This window comes from Camelus ferus, chromosome 19 (assembly GCF_009834535.1).
Source record: "Camelus ferus isolate YT-003-E chromosome 19, BCGSAC_Cfer_1.0, whole genome shotgun sequence".
Taxonomy (NCBI): Eukaryota; Metazoa; Chordata; class Mammalia; order Artiodactyla; family Camelidae; genus Camelus; species Camelus ferus.
The window spans coordinates 32,583,043-32,609,161 of NC_045714.1; the positions used below are offsets into that span (position 1 = coordinate 32,583,043).

The 26,119-nt window shown below is 39.9% G+C and overlaps 1 protein-coding gene across 2 annotated transcripts; it reads right to left on the reverse strand.

Annotated features, from left to right (window-relative positions):
* Positions 1-573: 573 nt before the first annotated feature.
* On the reverse strand, positions 574-25,124 carry PANK2 (pantothenate kinase 2). Of its 2 annotated transcripts, XM_032461889.1 has the most exons (7): positions 24,672-25,124; positions 13,027-13,379; positions 9,680-9,933; positions 8,423-8,599; positions 5,783-5,906; positions 4,073-4,198; positions 574-1,221 (listed from the first exon to the last, which is right to left on the reverse strand). In XM_032461889.1, exons 1-7 carry the CDS (start codon positions 24,952-24,954, stop codon positions 1,171-1,173), a joined length of 1,368 nt encoding a protein of 455 aa, XP_032317780.1. In that variant the 5' UTR covers positions 24,955-25,124; the 3' UTR covers positions 574-1,170. The 2 variants fall into 2 exon arrangements, with proteins under 2 accessions (XP_032317780.1, XP_014416724.1); XM_014561238.2 differs by lacking the exon at positions 24,672-25,124 and having other exon boundaries at positions 13,170-13,381.
* Between the last annotated feature and the right edge of the window lie 995 nt (positions 25,125-26,119).

A 26,119-nucleotide genomic window follows, 5' to 3' on the forward strand; every position in this document is an offset into this window, starting at 1 on the left:
TCACCTGAAACCAAGGGGCACAAAGAGGCCATAGAGCCCTGGGGTTTCATTCTAGTTCAAAGACTGCTTTATACAGACCTTCATTGCCTCCAACAGGGATGTAGGAACCAAATAATACAAAAAATTAGATACAAATGTTGCTCTATCTCCAAGGAGAATGTTTTTCAAATTATTCTGCACAGCAGAAAAAAAAGGTTCAAGGTCAACCTCTACCAAGACCCCATCTGTCCTCAAGCTGCCTTTTGAGCCTCCCACATACAGCCCCCCACACTGGGGATCCAACTGAGCCAGCCTGCCAGGCAGGTTCCAGCAAGCACAAGGCAGGAGTGAAAGGAAATCAGGAGAGCCCCGGCCTGCTCCCCATGAGTTAGTCAATGGACACCCCAATTCCTCCCTTTCTACCAGCCGGATATAACCAGATTCCACCCCTGCCCCTGTTCCTTGAAAAGATGTAGCCCTCTGTGTCTGCTTTCAGTCTTCCAGATGTGCCTTTTCTACTAGCTTACTTCCAACATGTCAGTAATCCCCCCACTACCCAAGGAAATAGGATCTACAATGTAAACAATCTGGAAATACCTTCCAAAAATTGCCTCATTGTTCAAAGTTTCAGGTACAGAATTAACCTTTCCAGTAAGTTTGCAGAACCTTGAAACAAAACATGTTTTTCAATATGTTCACACAGGCTAAATGCACACCAGAATGAATGCACAGAAGATGATCTCCAAAGCCATATTGACAAAACTGTGATTAGATTAGATTAGATTACAATACACAGCAGCTTGCCTTACATTTAGGAAGTTCAACAGGACATAAAACCACAGCCAGCTCAGCACAGAACAGCTCTCCCCCTGAAGTGGCTCCACCGAGTAATGCTGAATTTCAAAAATACACAGCAAGTTGAACAAAGCCATACTGAAGGGCAACTTAAATACAGCGAATCCTCACCAACATGGACATGGTCCGCGTTTTTTAACATGTATCTTTCCTTACTGGTTATTAGTTCAGACTGAATTTTTAAGGATTTATCTTGATGACTTAGAAAAATACACTTGTCCTTTCTCGCTTTGATTCAGGTAGTACACAATCATAACACTGAGTAAGTCTCTTAAAAAAACACAGGTCCACAGATCCCATCGTGGAAGGTTCCAGGAACCCCTCCCCAGGTAGCAATCAGGGAATCTTCAATAGCTCAAGGAGTGCTCCAACGGCTCCAAAATAACCCTGAAAAAAAGAAAAAGAAAAAAGAAAAATAAGAGCGATTCTCCTTAGAACTATTTAAATGACCATAAATACGATTACCAGTATTAAAGCCAGCACAGCTCTTAATTCCTGACACCCATATTGCTGAGCCCAAGGCCAGCCTGGGAGCAGAGCTGCTCCAGGAGCCCCCAGGCCAGGGGGGAGGGTTAACCGTACCAGACACTCTGGCACGTCAGACCAGCTATGAGGCCTGCAGCAGCCCAGTGACCTCTGGAAAGAGACGGCACCTGACTGTCTCCTGGGGAATGAGGAAGTAAGAAGCTGCAAGGGCTGGAGCATTTCCAGACAACTACGGGATGAGGGGAGGATGACACATGAAGTGCAGTGAAGCGGAAGTGGGGGCAGGTCACGGGTGAGGGCCTAGCTGGTTGGGGGTGGGATGGGTTTAAGACTTGCCAGAAGAAGAGGGGGCAGTAGGGAGGTTTAGGGCCCTCCCACGCATCTGGTGCCATCACCCCTGAGAACAAGGACACAGGAGCAAGAGATGTGAAGAGCAAGGGAACGGGCTCCGCACAGGACGTGCAAAGCCAAGTGCTCCGGGCAGCTGGGCAGCCGCATCCAGGTGGTGACGGGACGTCCGGATCCGGAGCTGAGCAGCGGGCAGGGCAGCACTGGCAGAGGCAGGCAGCAGAGGAGGGGACAACAGAACCCTATGGCAACATGCAGAGAGGGACGAGGACGGAAGAGCAACATCCGAAGACCAACACAAGCACCTGAGGAGAGGACAGAAGCACGAGACAGAGGCAGCAGTGGAAGAAAGACAATGCTGGACCACCTCCTGAAATAAGCGGTCACAGTCAAATACAACCAAGACACAACAACCCAAAGACAAACCAAAACAAGGATTAAATAGAAAAGAAAAGACAAAACCCATACTGGCAGAAAGAGAAAGCCAGCAGGAATCAGAATAAGCCTACAATGATACAGAATCCAAGGTCTCCAAAGGATGAGATCAGATAGTAAAGTACTTTAAGAAATGACTGAAAAAGGAAATGGGAAGATCCTGAAGACTTGCTGTGGATTAAAGAATGTACCTGAAGGCTTGGAAATATCAAATAACTAAGGTCCAATATATTTTCCAAGAAAAGCTTCTCCAAAAAACATGCAGCCACACACCAGAGAGGCTGAAGCCTGCCCTTTCACTCTATTTCTTGGTTTTAAAAATAAGCAGCCACACGGATGTGTTATAAGAAAAGGCCAGAAACTGTAGGAGGGACACAGCTGGGCAAGACCCACAGCGCTCAGAAACCCCCAATCACGTCCAGAGGACAGAGTTCAAGGGTGTTCACAATATAGGAGTTGGCTACACACTTTATGTGGTTTTCTGTAGCTGGGTTTTATTCCACAACAAAAAAGAAGAGATAAAGTTAACCATTACACTGAGTGCCACTGAAGACCCAGAACCTACCATCCAGTAAAAAGGCAGACAGGTTGCTATAAGCCAAGAAGCATGAAGGACAAAAGAGAAAGGCTTGAGAAGAATCTATACAAAGCTCTCATGATAGTTATGCTGACTTCAGTGTGAGGGCAGGAGGGTATGTTATGACTTAGAGAGCCTAAAATAATCAGAGTTCCACAAGTGCAGAAATCAACACTAGAGTCACAGGCCTGAATATAAATGAAAAACAGTGCTAACCAGAGGGCAGGACCTAAGAATGACAAAATGTAAACACAAAATTTCATAAAGGGTTCATGTCATAACTATTATGATATAAAGATGTAAGTTAAAAAATAAAGTTAAACTAAGAAACTAGCCTCCACGTTCTGGCTAGAAAAAGGTCCAACAAGAGGCAGAAACTCAGCAGGACGCAGGTTATACTAAGACGTAACATTAAACAGGGCTTCTTTTTATTCTAGTATTAAGCAAAACAAAACAGGTCAAAAATCACAAAAAGCAAGATGTATGTAAAAGTTATAAGAAACTGATAATTCAGTACTGATTTACTAATATAATAACATTAGAGGTTAAAAAAAGTTAATGACTTAAACTTTAAGCTTTTTATGGGGAATTTATACACTTTGGGTTTTAACTATGAACTTAAGCGACTGAAAAAGAAAAACTTAGAGCAACTTTTAAGGAAAAAGCAACCTCTCTGTGTCACTTCAAATCCTACTCTGACTTCCGTCAACTTATATAAACACTGTTAAAGTAAATAAGCACATACAACTGTGGAAAATGTTCATGATAGTTTAACACCATCTACAATCCAGCAACACTTAAAAGAGTCTGACTGCCCCACAACCAAGGGGAGGAAAGAGAAAGCCCCTTCCACAGCTCTGGTTCTATTGTCCCTCAAAATGAAAAACAGGTTGAGCAACTCAATGATTCTTTTCCATTCTGTCATCTCTAGCCTGCCTATGTGCTAAGTTCTAATGACAGTGTGGTTCTAATCCTGGAATGTTTTTTTACTGATTAGAACATACATCTTAAATAAATGGACATATAAACTAATCAACACATAAAAACAGACACCCAAAAATGAAAAAAGGAGAATTCAGAGTAAGCACATTTACAAAGTAAGTGCAAACTGCAATGGGGAAAGTATAAAGGGGGGTTCAGAAAAGAACATGGCATCAGGAATACAGCTGTTCATCAAGACTTCCTTCTCTAAAATTGCTGAAGCTCACAATTAAATTAACCAAAAATCTACCTTACATTAAATCACATAAGAAACAGCTTTTGAACACGACCGAAGTTAACCCACATCACACAAGCACAGAAACAAATAAGAAGCACAGCTTCAAATCCCAGTGCAGGGTGAACCACACGCCCTTTGTGAAACAGCACATCACAGAAAGTACTTCCGCTTACCTCGTGTTCCGAAAAAAGTGCTTTCAACTGTCCCTTGGACCAATAATCCAAAGCATAGGCCAAAAGCCGCATGGCGATCGTATTTATTCTCAAGAAATTTCCAACAAATACCACCTGGTTAATGTTCTGAGCACATCAAAAAAAGGCAATTAGTTTTCATCTTAATTTGTTCTCTCGTAAAAGTTACCCCAAAGAGTGTACCATGTACAAAGTTTTTAGCAGCAAGTTGATTGCTGATGAAAAAAGTAGTATTTACATTTAATTCAGTTGATCCAGGACTACTTAAATTTGATCCCCAGACAACTCAAGACCCACTTCAAAGCATGCCAGAAAACGTCACAGTAGAAAACAGACTGGGAAAAGCATTTGAATTAAACATGGCAAACAACAACTACTATTAAACAAAAAGTTTTATACAGATAAATAAAAAAAAAAGCAAGATCCAATTCAAAGGAAATAACGCAAATAGGCAAATTATACAAAAATATCACAGAAAAGAAAAAAATTCAACCTAAGTGATCAAAGAAAGTAAAATTTTAGATCCATTGAAAGTTAGCAAAACAACTAACTGAAATTCTACCCCTAATATTAGTCAAATTGTGATAAAACTGATCCACTCATTCATTGCTAAAAATGATTTAAATTGGTGCAGCCCTTGTACAAAGCATCTTGGCAATACCTATCAAGATTCATAAACATGACCACATTCTGTAGATGAGAAATCTCACTTCTGAGTAAGTCCCTTACCAGGAATAAATTCATCCAAGGAATAGCTCCACACTTAAAAATGCTTTACTGCAAAGCTATCACTGGCAAGCCACCAAATGCCCAGCTCTACATGAATGACTTACGGTATAAAAATCAAATACATAGCGAGACAATTTAAAATATTTAAGTGAGAAACATAAAATGGTATGTACACCAACTAAAATACCTTAAAATACATAAGCACAGGAAAAGGAACATGCAATAAAGAAAACAGGTGTTCAAATATTCAAATAAAAGATGTTTAGTTATTTGATGCTGATACAGTATCTTTTTAATTAAAAATGAGACAATCCTTTTGTATCTTTTGAGGTTTCCTTTAAAGTCACATGCCTATATTATCTATTTAAAAGAATAATTTTAAACAAAAGTGTATAAATAGGGACAGGCTATAAAGCTGCACCAACTGGATGCCCCAGGGAAGGCCATTCTCAGTTCTTTCATAGCCCTGTACAATGCTGCTTGACCTGAATGCTACAAGGCAGCACTGTAAAGAAGCTGAAAGCACAAAGACAGCTCTGCTGCAGTAGAAGGGGGCGGGGACATTTCTCGGCCCACTCGGTCTTCTCCCAGCTTCAGTGCCTTTCTCTGCATTCCTTCCCAGCGAGCTCAACAGTGCTGCGCGGCGCTGGGACTCAGCATCGCCACCCATGCCACCGCCCAGCAGTCCCGTCACTGCAACACTGGCTCCCTTCCCTACCGCCCTCTACTCTCTCCTCTACCTCTAGGTAACAGCAGTGTTTACCTTTAGTAAGGGAAAAAAATCAATTAAGATTATTAACCTACACGTGAAAAGTTTTAACTTTGCCAATGAAGCAAACTGCACTATTTACAACTACATTTAGGCACTGTTTGGAGAAGACAGAACGTTGCATACAAGGTGGGGCCCACACAGTAAATTCTGTATTTTCCTCAGAGCAACTAAAGAAATCCACGTCCCCTTACTTCATTAAGGGCACACATTCTTGCTATTGAGCCAATGTTGTTGGTGATGGTGATCAAAGTCGCTCTGGCGAGGTCCTCTTTACTGACAGCCTCTCGCTTCTCCTTGCTCATCATGTTTCCAAAGCTGTGATGGAAAAAAACAAACAAACATACCACTGCTAAACCAAAGACAACACAGCCCAAGAGAACATCAGTGTTACTTTATTAAGATAAAAGTGACTTTCAGGGCAACATTGTTCAACTCTTCAAACTTTTTATTACAAAATAACAGAGCATCTGTTCAAAGAGAAATACACCTTCAAGAACTTAAACACTCTGATCAAATAATATTCTCTGCGGTTTCCACTGAAATCTAGCTTTGACATCATATAGCTGCACATTCAGACCCACTGTAAGGGACCATGCTCCAGCAACCGGCTTAGTTCAGGAAGACACCTCAATTAACAATTCGTCCCCAACTACACAGCTGTGCCACTCACCTGAATCGTCACATTCACATCTCACAAGCTGCTTTATCTAAGCAAAGCAGAGTACAGACAGCTGAGTTCCAAGAGTAAACTACATAAGAGTTTCAGATCTCCCTATTAGATCAAGTATTTCCAACAGAATTGATATATTAATAGCTGTGACCTGAACACAAACCCAACTAATCAGAAAAGGAAGTGATTATCAATGAGCAAATGCCACACAAACAGAAAATGCAATCTACAGCATTCACAAAGTGCTTAAAATTAGTAAACAGGCATGTATATATGAGGGCTTTTTCTATTATTATGGGAAAAAAACATGTGCCCCAAAACACACACACACAAAACTGTATTTCCAAACAATCCAAAAATGAAATTAAGAAAACAATTCCATTTACAGCAGCATCAAAGAGAATAAACTACTTATTTAACCAAAGAATAACATCTGTACACTGAAAGCCACAAGACACTGGTGAAAGAAAGCAAAGATCTAAATGGAAAGCCATTCTATCTTCTTGGGTCAGAAGAACTGATAGGTCAGAATGGCAGTACTCTCCAAAGTGATCTTACAGATTCAACACAATCTCTATCAAAATCTCACTTGCCTTTTGGTGCACATATTGACAAGCTGATCCTGAAATTCATGTGGAATGTCAAGGGACCCAGACTAGCCAAAACAATCTTGAAAAAGAAGAACAAGTCGAAGGACTCAATCTTCTCAATTTCAAAACTTAGTGTTACAAAGCATCCAGTGATCAAGGGAGTGTGGTACCAGGCATAAGGACAGAAATACAGATCAATGGAATAGAACTGAGAGCCCAGAAATATACCCATACATTTATGGTCAAGTGATTTTCAACAAAGGGGCTGAGAGAATTCAAAGGGGAAGTAAGTCTACCCAACAAATGGTGCTGGGACAACTATACATCCATATGCAAAAGAATGAATTTGGAACTCTACCTCACACCAATTAACTCAAAATGAATTACAGACCTAAATGTAAGAGCCAGAACTATAAAATGCTTAGAAGAAAACACAGAAGTAAACCTTCATGATCTTAGGTGAGGCAATGGTTTCTTATACATAACACCAAAAGCACAAGTGATGAAAGAGTAGACACAAATCACTTCATCAAAATGTAAAATTTCTGTGCTACAAAGGCCACCATCAAGGAAGTGAAAAGACAACCAACAGAATGGGAGAAAAAATTTACAAATTATAAACCTGATAAAGGACTTATATGCACAACATGTAAGAATTTTTACAATTCAGTAATAAAAAGACAAATAATCCAACGAAAAAAATGAGCAACAGATTTGAATAGACATTTCTCCAAAGAAAGACAAAAGAGCCAACAAGTACATGAAAAGATGTTCAACATCATTAGTTATCAGGGAATGCAAATCAAAACCAAAATGAGCAATCACTCTACATTTATTAAAGCAGTTAAAACTAAAGACAGACAATAATAAGAACTAGCAAGGATGTAGAAAATTTTAAACTCTTATATACTGTTGGTGGGATTGTAAAATGGTACAGCCACTTTGGAAAGTCTGACAGTTACTCAAAAGATTAAACAGAGTTACCCTATGACCCAGCAATTCCACTCCTAGGTTTATACCCAAGAGAATCAGAAACACGTGTCCACACAAAGACTTGTTCATCAATGTTTACAGCACCATTATTCATAATAACCAAAGAGATGAAACAACCTAAATGTTTATCAACTGATAAATGGATAAATAAAATGTTGTATATCCACACAAAAGAATATTATTCAGCAATAAAAAGGAACAAAGTACTGATTCATGTTACAACATAGATGAACATTGAAAACATTATGCTAATTTAAAGAAGCCAGTCACAAAAATCACATGTTGTATGATACCACATAGAGACAGAAAACAGACTAGTGTCTACCAGGGACTGGGGGTGGGGGAATGGGGAGTGACAGCTAATGTACATAAAGTTTCTTTCTGGGGTGATGAAAACTTTTGAAAACTAGACTATGGAGATGGCTGCAAAATTCTATAAATATACCAGAAACTGCTAAATCATATACTCTAAACAGGTGGCTTTATAGTACATAAAGCTATTTAAAAGGTAAAAGATACACCCAATAGTTAATACTTTAGCCCTGTATTTCTTAGAGTACACACACCCTTTCCCTTACCTCGAAGCCACTGCCCAGCCTGGCAATCCAAACCTCTCATAATCCCCTCCATAAATGTCTCGCACTAGTTTATCCACTTTGGTGCTATCTCCACGTGATGCCATTTCAAGAGCTTCTTCAAATGTGGTGCAGCCGGTAAGAAGACAGCAAAGACCAAAAAAAGTTCCTCCTCCAAGACTGTGATTAAAAATAAACATAGTATTACAGCCATTTTCAAAATAAGAATAGGAAGGTAATGTTTATGAGCCCCAAACCATATTCATATATCTACCTACTCTTGCCCCAACCCAGTCGTGCAGATGCCACCAATAGGAAACAAGTCTGTGAAAACATAAACATGAAGTGCCTAATAGACACCTTGAAGAGACATATTCATGTGAGCCAGCAAAGTGGCAAAACACAGGACCTGCCTCCCTGCCCACGTCCTCAATGCAGTCTGGGCACCTGCAGAGTAGGAGGAACCTCAGGTGCAGATCAGCCCACCATACCCAGGGCCATGGGGGCACCTCCTTCCTTTCTCTCTCCAAGTGCAAGCACCAAGCCATCCCCAACCAAGCATCTCGTCACCCTGGGTCATCAGCCCCTCTCCCTGACTAGAACTCATCTATGAATGTGCTTTCTCTCCCAAAAGTACTCCTCTTATTCTTTAACTCAAACTTGTTTAAAAAAATAAAAATTAAAAAAATAAAACTTGTTTACTGCCAACACCCACCTGTTTTTCCTCAAGTGATTTCTCATCTTTGAACCAAAAGGTATTCAATTCTCATCTGCCACCTAATCTTCCCTTTTTGGGCTACCCTCTCCCAGTCATTTTTCTACTACTCAGTAGCTCAAGTTCTAGACCTCACATATCCCGACCACGTGAGTGTGTGTATACATGTAAACTCTAGGCCGCTTTCAAAGCTGGGATCTTGTCTTGCCTTTCCCTTATAGATGTTACCTCGTAGCCCTGGTTACACTGTATGCACACCATACACTACCTGAGGGCAGGGACTACGGGCTCAGTGAGCCTGCTGATAGGATATTCTATGAAGCTATGGTAATGAAATCTTCAGCAATAGAGATGAAAGAAAAGTAGATCATGAAATCAGAATTTCCAAAGAGAAACAATATTTGCTTGTATAATCCCAGAGAAACATACCCTTCATATAATTTTAACAAGTTCTTAAAGATGTACTTAAATGCAATACCTGAAAACTAAATTTCAACCTATTATGATATCAATAATAAACAATGTCCTCCATACAAAAGACCTACCTGGTACCCGTGACTCGTTTGTAATTATCTTTGGAATATACTGCTAAGATGCTAACCCCAGAGCCAATGTTCACCAGAAGAAGAGGGTATGGATTTTTCAAATCAAATGGTAACTTCTGACATTTTTCAGAATCAGCAGGGTTTTCAAAGTAATAGCACTGTGATCGTCCATTAAATCCAACTGAGTCAATGTATAAAATTCCTTTTATTAAGCAATCCAGTTCATCAAGTTTGCAAAGCTGAAGATCACCTATCTGTAATGAAATAAAGATGCATTCAGAGTTTTTTAACAAGCCAAACAAAAATAAAATCTCCATTTAATAAGGCATCCCCTCTACATCAGACAAACCAAAAAAGGGCTCATGGACATACATTACTCGTGCATGTTCTACAGAACAGATCTGGAGACAACAAACATAGGGATGAACTAACAAGCCAGACTTCTGCCCCCAACGACCCAAATACACTCTACCTACAAACCACTGCAGCAGCTGGAGAAATGTGCCAAAAACCCAAGCAGATAACAAGACGTCTGCTTACGGGAACCATGAGGCAGGAACACAGCCCTACCAGAAAGCAGACTCTAAAAATATCCAAGCAATGCAAGCACCTGGTGACACACAGCAGGAGCCACAAGGACTCCAACCTCTACCTCCAAAAGACCATCTTCAAGGCTACAGAGCAGTATCAAAGTAGGCCACACTGTGTTATTAATAACCTGAAGCCAAAGGGCTGAAAATGTCCAATTAAAAGGCAAAAGTTTTCAATCTAAACCAGTTACAGCAGGTGGGGTGGGGAGGAGCAGCAGTTCAGCAGAATCAAAATTTAAAACATTGGTATCAACTTAATTCTATTTAAATAATTAATAAGTGAATGGTGAAATTACTGTTCAAATTATGGAGCGCTGTAAAGCAATTAAGAATGAAGAGGATCTTTACTGAATTAAGAATTAAAGTGGGAAGAACTCCATAACATGTTTTTAGTCAAAAAAAAAAAAAAGCTGAAAAACATTTTATAAAATATGATCCAATTTGCCTATTTCTAAAACCATGTGGGGGTGGGGGTATAGCTCAGTCGTAGAGCATGTATGTGCTCAGCATACAAAGCACCTGGCTGGGTTCAATTCCCAGTACCTCCAAAAAAAAAAATGTTTACATGCACAGAAAAACTAAAAAGATACACAGACTTTTAACAGTGATGACTTTAAAGAGATGATATAAAGAAATTTTCACTTTTTACACTATGAACTTCTAACCCATTTGAATGTTTACCAGCATATCTACTCGATGTATGTGACAAATGTAGATGCCTCAACTCACTAACACACCTATTTCTGTTTACAACTAAGTTTAGCCCTGCAAGTCCTCCCCTCCTTTAACTCAACTTCCGTTTGATTAAATTTACACTCAATTTATAACAATCCACAGGAGATGGAAATTAATAGGTAACTTCATCTTAATCCTTAATTAATCCCTAATTAAGAATATTAAGTTACTCCTCTGACCAAACCCAAGCCTGTGAAGTGTTCATCAATGTCCTTATTTCACCTGCTCATGCCCTCCCTGCCATGATCATGATAAATTCAATTCCAACTTCCTGACACTTGAATCTCAAGTGCCAGCATTTTCATTTGGAAGCCAAATCATTTTACACTGGTGGCCTACTGGAATCAAAGTGGTTTTCTACCATTGTACGTCAAACCATCCCCTTTTAGCTTTCCTGTAATTGATGTTATCCTGAAGTGTCCTGCTATGCTATTATTCCTAATGAATCCCAGCCTAACTGATAAAGTTAGATGACTGAATACACGAGTAATTTCACTAACTCAAGTCACTCATAATGTAGGTGTTGCACCAACAAGCAAACTCAATACAATGTGAGGAAATCTGATTCACATAAAAAAAGAAAGGATAAACTCAGTATTTTAAAAAATACTTCAGTGTGGTTTATTAAATTTTAGTCACTCTTAATGCACAAACCGGATTTGTTAGGCATTTTGCCTTCACACAATTTTCAAGGATAGCCCTGGTGCAGACAGATGAGAAACACCAACAGCCTAAGAGCTAATTCCTAAGGCCTAGAATCCACTCTGCACCTCTCCTTGTAAACCAACACAACACAGAACCTCTGATAACAGCCTGAGTGGTTTTCAAGTATGTTCCAAAGGCATCTACATGGTCCGAGAAACAGAGCATACACAATTCAGAGTCCTACCGCGTACAATTAAGAGTCCACTATAACCACAAAGTAAGGAGATCTCTCCTCCTGCTACTTTCCCATTTACTCGTAAGTGCAAAAGAAACCACTGAACACCAACAACCAAGAAAAACTCAAGAGTAGAATATAAAACCTTGTTTAAAAATTCATGTCAATTTTGTATTACGATGGTCAGTTATGGAAGAAAGGAGATAGAGGACAAAGAGAACAAGGTCACAAACCACACAATAACACACAGGAGAGAAAAAAGATGCAAAATAACATAGACAAAGGCAGAATCTCTGTAATATTCTCACTGGTGGTATTAAACACATGGTCACTGAAGATATTTTAAATCTACAGTGCACCCTGAAGGTAAGAGTCTTGGCCAATTCGCCTGTCAATTCTCCCATCTACCCCCACATCCACCCTCAAAGGACCTAGCCTCAAGGCCTTAGTGTTCAGTGAATGAAAACAAAACCAAGTGCCCACTGGCACGCCCCCTAGTGTACAGACATGATCCAGAGACTCTGGCTAACAAGCAAGCAGCACATCAAAAGGCATTTGGGGAGAGGAGACTGCTGTCAACCATCTCTGACTCGCCCTGAGTCCTAAAAAACACTGCTTTGGACCAGAATTCCTTGTTATTTTTAAATAGTAAAACAATTGTACAGGGGAGCCACTGCCCTTTATTGAAAACCACTCCCCACTCCCTACCTGCCAAGAAACAAATGAGGGGGATAAGAAAAATTACATGGTAGGCAAGATTGGAAACAATTTTATGACATGAAATGACATTTAATTTGTTTAAATTATTCTTCAGTATCATTGTTCAAGACTTTAGAAATTGTTCCTTGCAGGTAGTTCCTTACTCTGCTTCACAGCTTCACTATTTTTTCATACTGAAAGAACAACAAAATGCTATGCTTTTAGTGGTTCTGACTCTCAACAACTCATCTGAAATGGGCAAGAAGTAAACCATACAACAATCTCTAGGTGGCTACCTCCTATCACTAAGTTATATTTAATCTTAATTTGGCTCAAGAAAATTCAAGTTCCATGAGAGATGGAAATGATTCCACTACTTGCTATTGGTATTATTTTTAACAATCAGGTTACCGTAAATTGTATATAAGCTAAAAAATGCATACTGTGAGAAAATCCTGCTCAAATTTGTACGCTCCACCTCCAGTGGCACAAAAGACAGTGTGGAGACTCGAGAAGTTTTTATCTCTGCCCATTTGAATAAAAGCAGGCATGTCATGAGTGGGAAAGCGTATAAAGTGCAGATTGCCTTTGCGTCCACACAGAGTCAGGTCCTTCAGCTCCAGGTGCACGTCCCGAATACCCGTGGACCCATAAGCCACGTTGGAGGTAAGGTACTTCCGAATGCTTTTAAGACTTTCCACTTCTTCCTCTTCTTCTTCAGTAGTGATGTCTTTGGGTTCAAAATAAACCAGCTTGACCAGAGTTCCACCAATATCCAAGCCAAACCAAGGAAAAACTAAATGGGGAAGAAAAAAAAGTCAGAACAGCTATTTTTCTGAAATCTAAATTTATACTTATTAGACTATTTCATACCCTGAGGTTTCCAAGAACTATATTAAGTAGAAGATTTTCTGGAGAAGACATGATTCTGCCTGATCTGGAAGCAAATCTTAAAAAAAAAATACAAAGATCAAAAAGAAAACTATCACAATATTAAGCCAACCAAACCTCTTATACAAACAAACTGCACAGTGAAATCATTTAAAAAAAAAAAAACACAGCAAAATGACTACCCATGAATCTCATCTCTGAAAAAAAGAGACTTGAGAATGAAAATCATACTTCCCCTTGGCTTAAAGAAATGTTGAGAATTTTCAGAGCTCTCATTTAGTACTCAAACTATGGGTAGAAGAAATTCCCAATACTATATAACATATAAGCTACAGTGGTCAGTTTCTCTCAAAACCTGATGTCAATCAATCAATCAATAAGTCAATAGGTAAGGGTTCAATGGACATCTATTGAGCAGGTGCTTCAAAGTTAATTAATATCCATTTCCAAAAAAAAAAAAAATTCCTTCCCGAAAAATGGCTTCTGAAGACTGGATCAAGATAAACCGCATTAACTGTACATGCCTTCTCTTCCCACCTTAAATCCTAGAAATGACTAAAGAAACAGACTTACTGACTTTCTAAAATAACTCTGAGGAACAAGAAGTGATCTCACCAGCAGAACTAGGTTGACAAAAGCAGTAACTGTCCAGAATCCTCAAAAGAGAATGGATATAAAAGCTGGGAGCAGCTATGAAGGTGAGGGGAGCAGAGGAGTGCTCAATCCAAGAGGCCAAGGGGGTGGCTGCCCTGGGGAAATGGGAGCAGGCCCTGGTGCAGTCAAGGCCATCCGGTGGGGAAACACACTGGGCACAACTGCACAGGGCAGCCACTTCCCTTTACTGAAAACCACTCCCCACCTCCCACCCTACAGAGGCAAAGTCTTCACTGAGCGCAGGCACTTGAGTCCAAGAATCAGTATGGCTTCCAGGTGGCTGCTACTACCCAGAAGAAATGAGGTGTCCCCAAGTCTGGCCGTATTTCCCATCTCTCCCCTACAATCCATCCTGACAAACTGGTAAACAGACACTGCATCCACTGACAGAACAGCAATCCTCAAACCAGAGATGATCATTTTACAAACTAGAATCACCAAAAGGGAAATCAACACCACAAAAACGAGAAGCTAAACATCTGAAGAAAGAGCTGCAGGAACAGAGGACTTAAAGAGAATCATAAACACTCTCCGAGGTAAAATGAGATTTCACCCATGAAAAATGAGTAAGCCATCATAAATGAAAATTAGAAATTAAGAAATGATTGCCAACTGTAGCCATGGCCGCAAGAATCTACACACGTGATAAAATTATATAGAGAGAAATATACATACACAAAAGTTCACATAAAACTAGTGAAATCTGAATAAGGCCTGGGAACTATATCAATGTTAAGTTTCCTAGTAGTTGGGGGCTTTCAGAGCTAGGAAAAAAAAAAAGGTGGGAGGAACAATACACTTAACATAAATGATTCTCAAAAATAGGATGAGGGAAAGAAACCTTGTGTGAAAAACTACATACTATATGATTCCACTTATATAAAACTCTAGAATATGCAAACTAATCATTTTTGCATCTGACAGAAAGCAGATCACAGGCCGTAGGATGGAAAGAGGGAAGGAGGGAAGGACTATAGAAGGGCAGAAGAAAACTTTCTGTGGTAACCCAAATCTTGATTGTTGGGGCAAAAGGGAAGCTTCATGGGTATATATATCTGTCTAAATGCATGGAATTGTACACTTTAAGTGGATGTGTTTTATTGCATGTAAATCATATCCAATAGACACTTTTATAAAAGAAAAAAGCAGAAATATGATTTCCAAAATAAAGATCAACAGATACATTTAATAACAAAATGGGCACAGAAAATACAAATAGAAAACAAAACTAAAATTCTCCCATATACCCTCTGGAGTATGAAAGAAAGGTAGATATACAAAACACAGAACCATAGAGCCCAACATCTACATTGTGTGAGTTCTAGAAATTTTCCAGGGGAGAAGGCGGGGAGGACACGAATCATTGGATTGAAAGATCCCCTAAGTTAAACAAAATTAGTAAGTAGAGAAAGAGGAGACTTACAGACACATCTTATTGAAATTTCAGGATATACTAAAAAATTTCTAAAGGAAAAAAGTGAATTTCTACAAAGATACATTCACATAAAGGTAAAATTAGACTTCCCATCAGCAACACAGATGCTAGAAGACAACAGAGCACTGGCAAAGTCATAAGGCAAGCAACCTGAAGCTCATACCCAGCCAAATGAGCTTTCAAGTGGGAATGCAAGAGAAAGACATTTTCACATGTGAAAGAGCTCAACGTTTACTACTCAAAGATCTCTGAAATAATAGTAGATGCACTCCAATAGATTTTTAAAGCACCCAAGAAGATATGAACTATAATAAACAATGATAAGCGCAGGAAGCAATACAAGTTGACTTTTAGGAAAATAAGCAATCTAGAACTAAAATACTTACATGATTTCAACAGAGGAAGTCGAAGAAGGAAGAGAAAGGAGAGGGAAGTCAAAGCAAGCAGCAGTTCTGTCTTGTTGGGGAACAGAAGATACAGATTCTGATTAATTCTAAACAAGAATAAAGAAGTGATGGTTTAAATGCATTAAAAATTTACAAGTAACTCCAGAAGAAGAGAAAATGAACATATGACCTTCAAATGAGTAGAAAAAAAAATCAGTTGAAAAATGAGGGAAAAAATGTATTAAATACAGAACAAAATGACAGAATTGAATACAACATATGAGTAATCACAAACAGGTCAAATTTCTCTTCCAGACTGAAGAGAAAATTAAACTATATGCTTATATAAAAAGATACATCTAAAATAAAATAATACAAGCAGACTGAAGGTAAATAATGGTAAAACACCCACAATAGAGTCCCATCCTAAGGAACTGGAAGCTTTAAGATGAAAATGGCATTCAGTCAAAAACGAGTAAATCAAAATCGTAAGCACCTCACTGAAGACTGATAAACTAGACAGAGCAATTGACTTACATTTAAGAAACAAGACATAGTAAAAGTCAAATCTTATGTTTCAAAACCAGCATTGCATTTAACAAGGGTTATCGTGCTCACATTATGAGGTGTCCCTCCAAACAGTGATCTACCAAAGTAAGATTCACAACTCTCATCCCTGTGCTCACTCGCAATTATATATTAACTGACTAAATCAGTGAGTAGAGTTACTGGCACCATTTATTTAACTGCTTTGACACATTTATATACTTGAATTTGGGTAAGCAAAATAAATGCCTGGACAGTGTTACTCTGCTGTATCAAGCAAGCGTTAACAGAAAGCAAATACAATACTAGCAGACTGAAAAGAATTCAAACAAAAAGCATTACAAGGAGACATGGAGGGAGAGTATAGCTCAAGTGGTAGAGCGCATGCTTAGCATGTACGAGATTCTAGGTTCAATCCCCCAGTATGTCCTTTAATTAAATAAATAAATCTAATTAATCCCACCCAAAAAAGGGGGACAAAAAGAAATTATGTCATGTGCATAAAAATGTGTAATTGATATGATCCTGACACATGCTTCAAAAAATATTAAAAAGAAACTGACAAATCTACAAATCAGTGTGAGAATGAAATGAGTCTCAGAAATTTGCACACGCACACAAAATAAAGATATACAGAGGATTTAAATATTACAGCTAAAAAGGTGGATTTATTAAACAGAAATAGAACTTTGTACCAAAAAACCAAATATACTTCCTTTTCAAATATTCATAAACCAATCACAAAAATTAACAGCACTAAAACTCTCCAATTCCAAAGGACAAAACCAAACTACACTTTCCACAATACCTCAAAATAAGAAATCAATCCAACAGACACAAAGAAATAAATCTATCCATCTGGAAACTTTCAAATCCATTTCTATTAACTCTTGAGATTGAAGGTGAAATCAAAACAAAACTTTTTTTAAATGAATGACAATGAGAACACCATGTATCAAAAAGAATAGGATATACTCAAGGTGGTACTTAAAGGGAAACTTCGAGCCTTAAATGTTTATCAAATGTATTCAAAAAGAAGGAAGCCTCAATAAAAGAGAATGTCGCATACAATCTGAAGTGCTGGAAAAATAAAACAGCCCCAAAATAAGCAGAAGGAAGTTATTAAAAATGAAAGAATATATAAATGAAATTAGAAAAACATCATCACTGTGAACAAAGCCACAACAAAGCTCATCAGTAAAACCAAGCTTTGAAAAAGCCACTAAAACAAATTTGTTTTACCCAAGAAAAGAAAAGATATAGCTTTTCTCAAAAAAAAAAAAAAATCAGAGAAGATGAAAGTACTTAACCAGAAATTATACAAATAAGCCAATTTACGACTTTGTAACAGTAAATTCAAAATGTACACTAAATAGAGGATTAGGTAGAAAAAACAGTACACAAAGTGGCTCAAAATGAGGTAGGAAACAGAAATCAAAAGCAATGAAAAATTTTTTAACAATGTCAAAACCTACCACCCAAACAACAAAAACAGCAGGCTCTAATGGTTTTCAGGCAAACCTTTATAAGACACAGAAAAATTTAGAAAGATTCTCAAGTCATTCTAACCTCATATCTAAACTAGAAAAGTACCTCACAACACAAATGCAAAAATATTAAATTATTAAACAAGAGAATCCAGCTGTGCAGTAAGAGTAATACACCATGGTCAATAGAGATTCTTCTCTGGAATGCAATGATGACTTTCACATTAAAATTCCAATTAATGAGATTTGCTTACATTAGTACATTAATGGAGAAAAACCATGATTATCTCAATAGATTCCAAAAAATAAAAATTAAGAGAATCAATTGAGCCAACAAAATTTTTTAAAAAATTTTTATTATCTGGACACACAACAATACAAATACCAACAGTTTTCCCTATGTTATAAGCTAAACCTAGCAAGAAAACTACATGAAAAAATGTCATGTATAACAAAACCATAAAGTATTTAGAAATTAATACTAAATATGTATGATTGCTATTAAAATGGCATACTGAGGCGGGTAGGGAATAGCTCAATGGTAGAGCACGTGCTTTGCATGCCTGAGATCCTGGGTTCAATCCCCAGTACCTCCATTAAAATAAATACACCTAATTTCCACTCCCCCCAACCAAAACTGTATACTGAAAGTCACAGTAATGGGGAAGATGTATCATGTTCCAGGAAGGAAAAGCAAATGCTGTTAAAATGTTAATTCTCCCCAAATTAATCTAACAATGTCAATGCAATACTAAAGGGAATACTGTGGCTGACTCCCCACAGCCATTCCAACTCAGTCACAAGGAGACTTTTTTTTTTTAAACACCAACAGAAACTTCATTCCCAGTAATGAGGGAGTAACTCAACCTGGCATGAGTCATGAAGTCTGTCCATGGCAAGGAGAAGGAAAAAAAAAGTTTCTTCACTCATGAAAGCAACAGGGCTGGATATGACTTGAAACAAGGCGATCCCATTCCCATTTTCCTACTAGCAGCACCATTCTTTAACCATCAACTTTAAAATACTGCCAACCTGGTGCACAGGAAAAGAGACATAGACAGCACTCTACCAACAAACATACCTCATCAACAGGACTGAAAGGAATGAACATATCTGGACATATCTAAGAACAATGGAAGGTTTTGCAATGCTTAAAACAAATTAAGTCTCACTCCCCTTTCCTTAGATTAAAAAGTTGAAACATTAGCATATGGCTATTATGTCTTAAATGATCACCTTAACAGCCAAGCACTTTACTGCATGAGCTTATTTTATGTTTAACCATGCAAGGCAATCATCTCACTCTACAGATTAAGAAACTGAAGTGTCAAAGAGCCCAAGGTCACAGTCAAGAAAAGGCAGAAGTGGGACTCAAACCCAGATTTCCTAAATCCTTTTAACCAGTATCTATATAAACCTAAAAGCACAGAACATATTTTCTTGGGTAAATTTTTTTTAAGTAAAAAGCAGTTTAATAAAAACCACATACGTTAAATTAATAAAGAGGACCAGCAATAGATAAGGAGTCTTAAGAAAAGAAAGCAAAAAGCTCAGTTCATACTGTTGCAGCTTTTAATGGTTTCTGGTTTTTTTGTTATACTACTGATCAAACCATTTATGTATCCAAGACATGAGAGGCAATTAAAGACATGGGAGATCCATTAGATGCATGCTCTCTGATAATTTCTCAGGCCATACAATTCTGTTGTTTCTAAACATTCAGCCTGTTGAAAGGGGTTTAGATTCCTATCAATGACTGAGAGACTGCCCCCATAAACTATAATATAATGATTACTGGAATAAGCCTTCCAATTCTTACTCAAAAAATTCTTACTATGTGTTGGGGGGTGGGTAATAGCTCAGTGGTAGAGTGCATGCTTAGCATGCACAAGGTCCTGGGTTCAGTCCCCAGTACCTAGATTTAAACAAACAAACAAACCAGCAAACCTAATTACCTCCCCGCCCAAATTAAAAAAAGAAAAGAAAAAAAGAAAAAAACACTATGTGTTTCTGGTGGGAAAAGTCATGGAAAAACAAACTTCTGCCACACATCACATTCCTCCTATCTCACTAAAAGAATATCTATTTTATCACATCTAATTAGTGGGTCTTTCCATTAATTTTCAGGTATTTTAGGCTATTTTTAGCCTTTAGCATATCTCCTGATATTCAGACATCCAATGTACTCTACCTAGACTGTCTTGACTTAGGACATCTTTAGAAAGAATTTAAACTTTCCCTTACAGATTTATGTAAAATCATTATTAGCACACTGTCTCATAATAGGTCTCAACAACTGAAATGCTTTCCAGTGAGAAATATATGGTTTATAAAAGTGTGCTCAATTTTCCAACATTATGAACTACATCTTTACCAGACCACATATGGTTAAGATATTGCAAACCTAAATCTTCAGGCTGGTCTAGGCAGCACTCTTTGGCCTCACACTAAAAGATGTACCTTAATAATAATTCTTCTTATTCCCAAAGTAGCTTTAACTCAGGGACTAGATACTTATAAAATATTATCTACTATAAAACCAGCAGACTCAATAATAAATTCTACATTCAAGAAATATAAACATACAAAACCTAACAGACTACTAAAAACTGCAAGATAGTTTTCACTTTCAGAAAGCAAACTTTAAGCCATTATTTGGAAAAAGGGGTTTTCAATCCTAGTCCGTATTGCTGACAAAAATTGAGAAAGAATATAAATTGAGAAAAAACAGTGCCTGTAAAGATACCTCAAATTATGAACCTGAAAAGTTTATAAATTTAAGCCCAAGGAACATTACTGCTCTTCTAAATGACCAGTCAAAATAGCTATCTTTTCACTGCCTGATAAGGTACTTTCAAATAACCTACAGTCTATTATCTTGTTCCTCATTTCTCCTTTTCACATGAGTTTAAGCAAAATATTTTTAACAGCATAGATCCTTTCTTGCTTACCATCTCTCCAGATAAATAGAAGGCAGGGATGCCAACACTCAACAATCATATTATCGAAATGCATAATTCATACATGCCTAAAAAACATACTGTACATTTTACAAGCTGCTAATTGTATTATTTTTAGGCTGTGCTTAATACTTTATATTTCTTATTCAGAAGAAGAAGGGCTATGTTTACTTTTATTTCATTTAGATTTAGTTGATAAAACAATAGGTTAAAAAGCATCCTCTCCCATTCTATCTCTCAAAACTGGGCTACAAAGCAACAGAAATCTAACTTCTTTCCTCAGCTCCCAGTCACTGGGCAGCCCTTCCTAATTTCCTAACTGAAGATGAAACTCTGCACCTGATCAAATGCAGTCCTCCAGGGCCCCAGCGCCAATTCCATTCTGACACCACCAATGCTCCCCCCAAAATACCAAGGAAAAGCAATCTATTTTCTAGGTTAGTATTATCAAGCTACAAACAAAAGCTTAATTTTCTAGACTAATGGAGGTTAAAGACATTCTGAGATTGGCATGAGTCCAAAATCAAGCGTGTCCCAAAGCGCTCCCTGGAGTGTTACAACATGCTCGGGAGGCACCTTCAAGGATGCAGCTCATCCTCCCCACACTGCTGTGAAGCACTCTGATCTCAGAGTCCCCACACCTCCTGCACATCTGCTGTATATCTGGGGCCCTTGATTAAAATGAAGTCTTTCGTTACATGCATGTATATACATTTGTGAAAATTGTACATTTTACTGTACACAACTATGCCTCAATAAAATTTTAAAAATTAAAAGACATTTTTAGACCCCTCTGAGGATCTGAGAGGTTTTTTTCTGAGTGACTGCATGTGAGAACCACTACTCTGGATTACTGCACATGTACCCTCCAAGATGGAGAAACTCAAGAACCTGGGTCTGAAGTCAGACACCTAAAATCAAAACACAGCTCCATTACCAACTCACTATATGCCCTTGGACAAAAGGACAATTTCATTGAGCCCATTTCCTCATTTGGAAACTGGAGACAACAAATACCCACTTGGCAGGGTAACTGTTAAGACTTTAAAAAAAAAAAAAAATGTTTACAAAGTATTTGGCACAGCCTCTAACATAAACAAGTAAGCACTATGTTACCATCATTAGCATCTTTGTTTCCACTATTTTAAACTAATTGTTATTAGGTATTTCTCAGTCCTATGAGACATACTCCAGCTGATCTAAAACTTTTGAAGAACTTCTTAGACACACATGTCTAGCCTCATCCCTAATGACTATGATGTCTTAAGTCTGAGGTGGGGACAGGTTTGGGAATCACAGGGCTCTAGGGAACATGTGTGGCAGAACATGACCACAATCAGGGTCCACAACAATTCCTAAGAGAAACTAAACAGCTCCTTCCAGTTTCAGATGACAACTAGTCTTCTACCTTTAGATAAGCAGTGCAATGATGTCAAAATGAGATTTTCTAATCTCAAAAGAAAGATGGCAACACCCCATCCCCAACTCTCCTAAGAAGAAAATACAAAGATTTAACCTTTATCGAATTCCCTCAAAGTCAATACTTAAGTATATTCCTGGAGGGTTCAGCAGTCAATACACTGCCTTTCCATCTAACAGGTGCATCCCGGGATACTACAGAAAGAACAAAGGGATGGAAGAACAATACCTTGCTTATTTCTTTAGTAGGTCCCATTACCTTAGAGATGGCTTCTGGTGACTTATCAGTCAGGAAAAGCAATGAAGGGGACCATGACAAACATCAGCTACCAAAACAAAAATAAGTAAATAAATAAATCCTACAAGATGAATATTGTCTTAGCTCCCAAAAGACATTCCAAAAGCACCTTATATACCACTTTCATCCTCCCATTACAGTCTAAACCAGTGTTTTACACAGTGGTCTCAGAGTGACCTGTATCTGAATGATACAAGGAGCTTGTTAAAAATGCAGCTTCTTAGAACCCTCTCCAGATTTCGACTCAAAAGACAGAGAACTGGACCCAGGGAATCTGTATCTTTAACTCCCAAGATCATTTCTGTATTCAAAATACGGAAGTACTTCCACAGTAGCTAGGAAATTTTCACCTCAAGTAAGAGAGCCTTGAACGCAAAAGAGAGTAATCATGCTTCATAGAGCAATTGAAGAAACAGCTAATAGAACATGAAACAATTCAATAAAGCAAGTATTCAAGAGCAGATGTTATAAAAAGCCAGAATTTCTGAGTTTGCATTTCCATTCCACCACGCACTAGCCATTTGACACTGGGCAAATATTTCCCAGTTTTCTCATCTATAAAATGGAATACTACCACCCACCTAGAAGTTATAAGGGCTAAAGAGTTATTAAAGCTCTCAAAAGACTACATGAAAAAAACTATTTTAAAAAACCCAAATTACAATACTTACTTAGAATCTTTGTGGTCACTGGCCACAAAGTGCTGGCTATGTGCTGTGATTCCTATTTGCTGAACCTCTGGAATTTACATCCATCTCTAACAAGGTAGTACAAAATCATGAGAGAATTAATGTTTTGCATCACTTAAAAATCAGGTGTTTCTCCAAACACAAACCAGGAAATTGGTTCTAAAAATGGCATAGGTTGAGAGTGGATAACCTCTTTTCCAAATCTCTTTCAAGAAGATAGGAAAAGACAAAAGACTTGAAAACTCCCAAATTTTTCCTAGCAAAATACGGCTGTATTTAATATTTAATCATCTAAATCATAAAAGGTAAGAGTAAAGCAACTGGGTTGTTGGGCTAAGGTACAAGACTATCCAGTAAAGACCTCACACTCACCCTGCCACCTTCTCACTCTCATAATCTGCATTTAAAACAAGTTGATTTCCTGAAACAGGATTCTGGCAACAAGAAAAAAGTCTAACCATATGTAAAATATTCTATTGTAAAGCTCCTGTTAGAGTTATCAAGCTAGTGGACACCTTCAAGAAGTGTAATGGCTGCTAGAGAGAGGACCTGAAGGCCTGTAAAGGGAAAAAAATATTTGGACTAGATCACAAGGCAGAAAAACCTAATAATAAAATGGAGAAACCGATTCTCTGGGAAGAGCGTGTGCACTGACAAACCGAGATTCAGAAATATGTCGTTTTCCCTCAAAAGAAAAAGGCTTAATGCCCAGAATGGTTCAGGCCTGAATCGTGAGAACCAACAAACAGATGGGGAGGAAAAAGGCGATATCTAGGTGAAAGATGACCCGAATTCTCGTGGGAAGAAAAGCAACCAAATCTAGTGCACAGAACACGCAATCTAGTTTGCAGTAACTCAACTATTTTCCTGTAAGGTCGAAATCTTCAGATAAAAAGGATGTAATGTCTTGGAAGAGTAGCTCCTTGGAAAACCACGTTAAGAAAGACACTGAGAATTCAAACGATTTAGAGAAAGGGGAGGCGATGAAAATGAGTCAAAAGAAGCCTTCCCGAGGAATAAAATTATGTGATTCTCCGGCAAAGAATGTCCAAGGAGCTAAGAACAGGGAGGAAAGGTCCTCAAGAAGGAAACTCCACTCGGACAACGGGGAAGCGCGGACCACTGCAAGCGAGGGCCAGGCGGGGCCGAACCCCGAAGCCCCCGCGTTTTGGCGGACCCGAGGCCTCCAACCAGGTGTCAGCCCACGCACCAACCTGGGACCACCGTGCGGGGGCACTGTCTCCGCGCGAGCGCGCGGGAAAAACGGCAGCCGGGCCGGAAGGGGGCAGGGCGAGCCGCCAGGGCGCCCGGCCGGGCACTTACGCGGCCGCTTCTTCCTGAGGCTTTCGACGCGCTGACGGGAGGCCGAGGTAGCACCGCTGTAAGAGCCAGGCCGGTTCCGCCTTACGCGCTCCGCCGAAGCCGAGACCGAGGCCGAGGCCGAGGCCCCGACGGTGGGCGCCGACGCGCTGTTCGCCCGGCGCCGCAGCGGCTCCCGCCGCCGCCCATCGGGGGCCCCAGGCGCCAGCTCCCCGGCTGACGAGGTGGAGGTGGCTGCGGCCCTGCCGTGGCGCTCCATGGGCGCTTCGAACCGGCCCGCTCCCATCCGCAGCAGCCACCGCTGCCGCCCGAGCCAGCCCCCCAGCGCCGAACCCCTCGTCGCCTCCTCCGCGGCAATCCACCCAGAGCAAAGGAGCACCCTTCACAGGCCGCCTCTTCCGTTGCGCCAACACGCAGCAAGCCAATCCAAGTAGGCTAGGGGCGGCCCGAAGGCCTATTGTCCAATCCGCTCACGGACTCGAGGCGGATCGACTGCGCCTCCGTCCAATGAGAGGCTCCCAGGCGGGGCAGGGCGGTGGATGGTGGGGGAGGGGATCCAGGCTGGGCAGAGGAGGAGACGGTGGTGTTGCTGAGTGAAGAGTGATGGCGGCGCCGCCCAATAGACGCGTGGGTGGAAGGGCCCGCACTCTCCGTTTCGAGTGGACCGGTCAGCGCTCCGGGACCCAGAACTCTCCCGGGACGCGGCCTCGCGCCCCCGAGTCCCTCCCGCTGCTACATCCTGTATTCTGCCAGCTCGCGCCCTCCTCCAGCCCAGCAGTGTGCCCACAGTTGCTGGTCGTCTTCGCTGACAAACGGAAAGGCTTGAACTGAGGCTGACCTTAGCCTTTGTCCCTTGGCCTGATTCTGCCACTGCCGTCTAGGCCGACAGTCCCCCGCGCTCTGTTTAACCGCTACCTCCCCCACGGCCCCGCCCCAGCACTGCCACCGGCGTGTTTGGGCTAAGCCCCCTCCATTTCTCTTACGTTAGAGAAATGTTCCCAGCACCACAAGAAATGAAAGGACTGGGGTTGGTCTCCATGGCAACTGGAAGAAAGGAGTCGGTTATAAATCCTTGGCCACCCTCCTGCAGTGAAGCCTGGGGTGTGGGAGCTAGGAAACAGGGTTGGCTTTTTGAAGGAGAGGTTGGACTCCCCCCCCCCCCCCCCCCCGTCTGTGTGGTGCACAGAGGGACATAGAAAGATTTGGTGGCTTTCTTGGAGCCTGGGTTGTTGGGGGTTTTGCTTGGTTTTTTTGTTTTTTAAGTCATCTCATTATCTTCTTTTGGGGGGCGAGAACATGGCCACCTCCGGACCTGAGATACCAAAGACCCATACAAGCGTCTCTTCTCCCAAAGGTTGTCCGAGCCTGGAATGATCCACGGCTCAGTACCACCAAGGCACTCCCTCACTCCAGTCAAGTTTAACAGGATTGTGGGTTTATCTTGCTCGGTG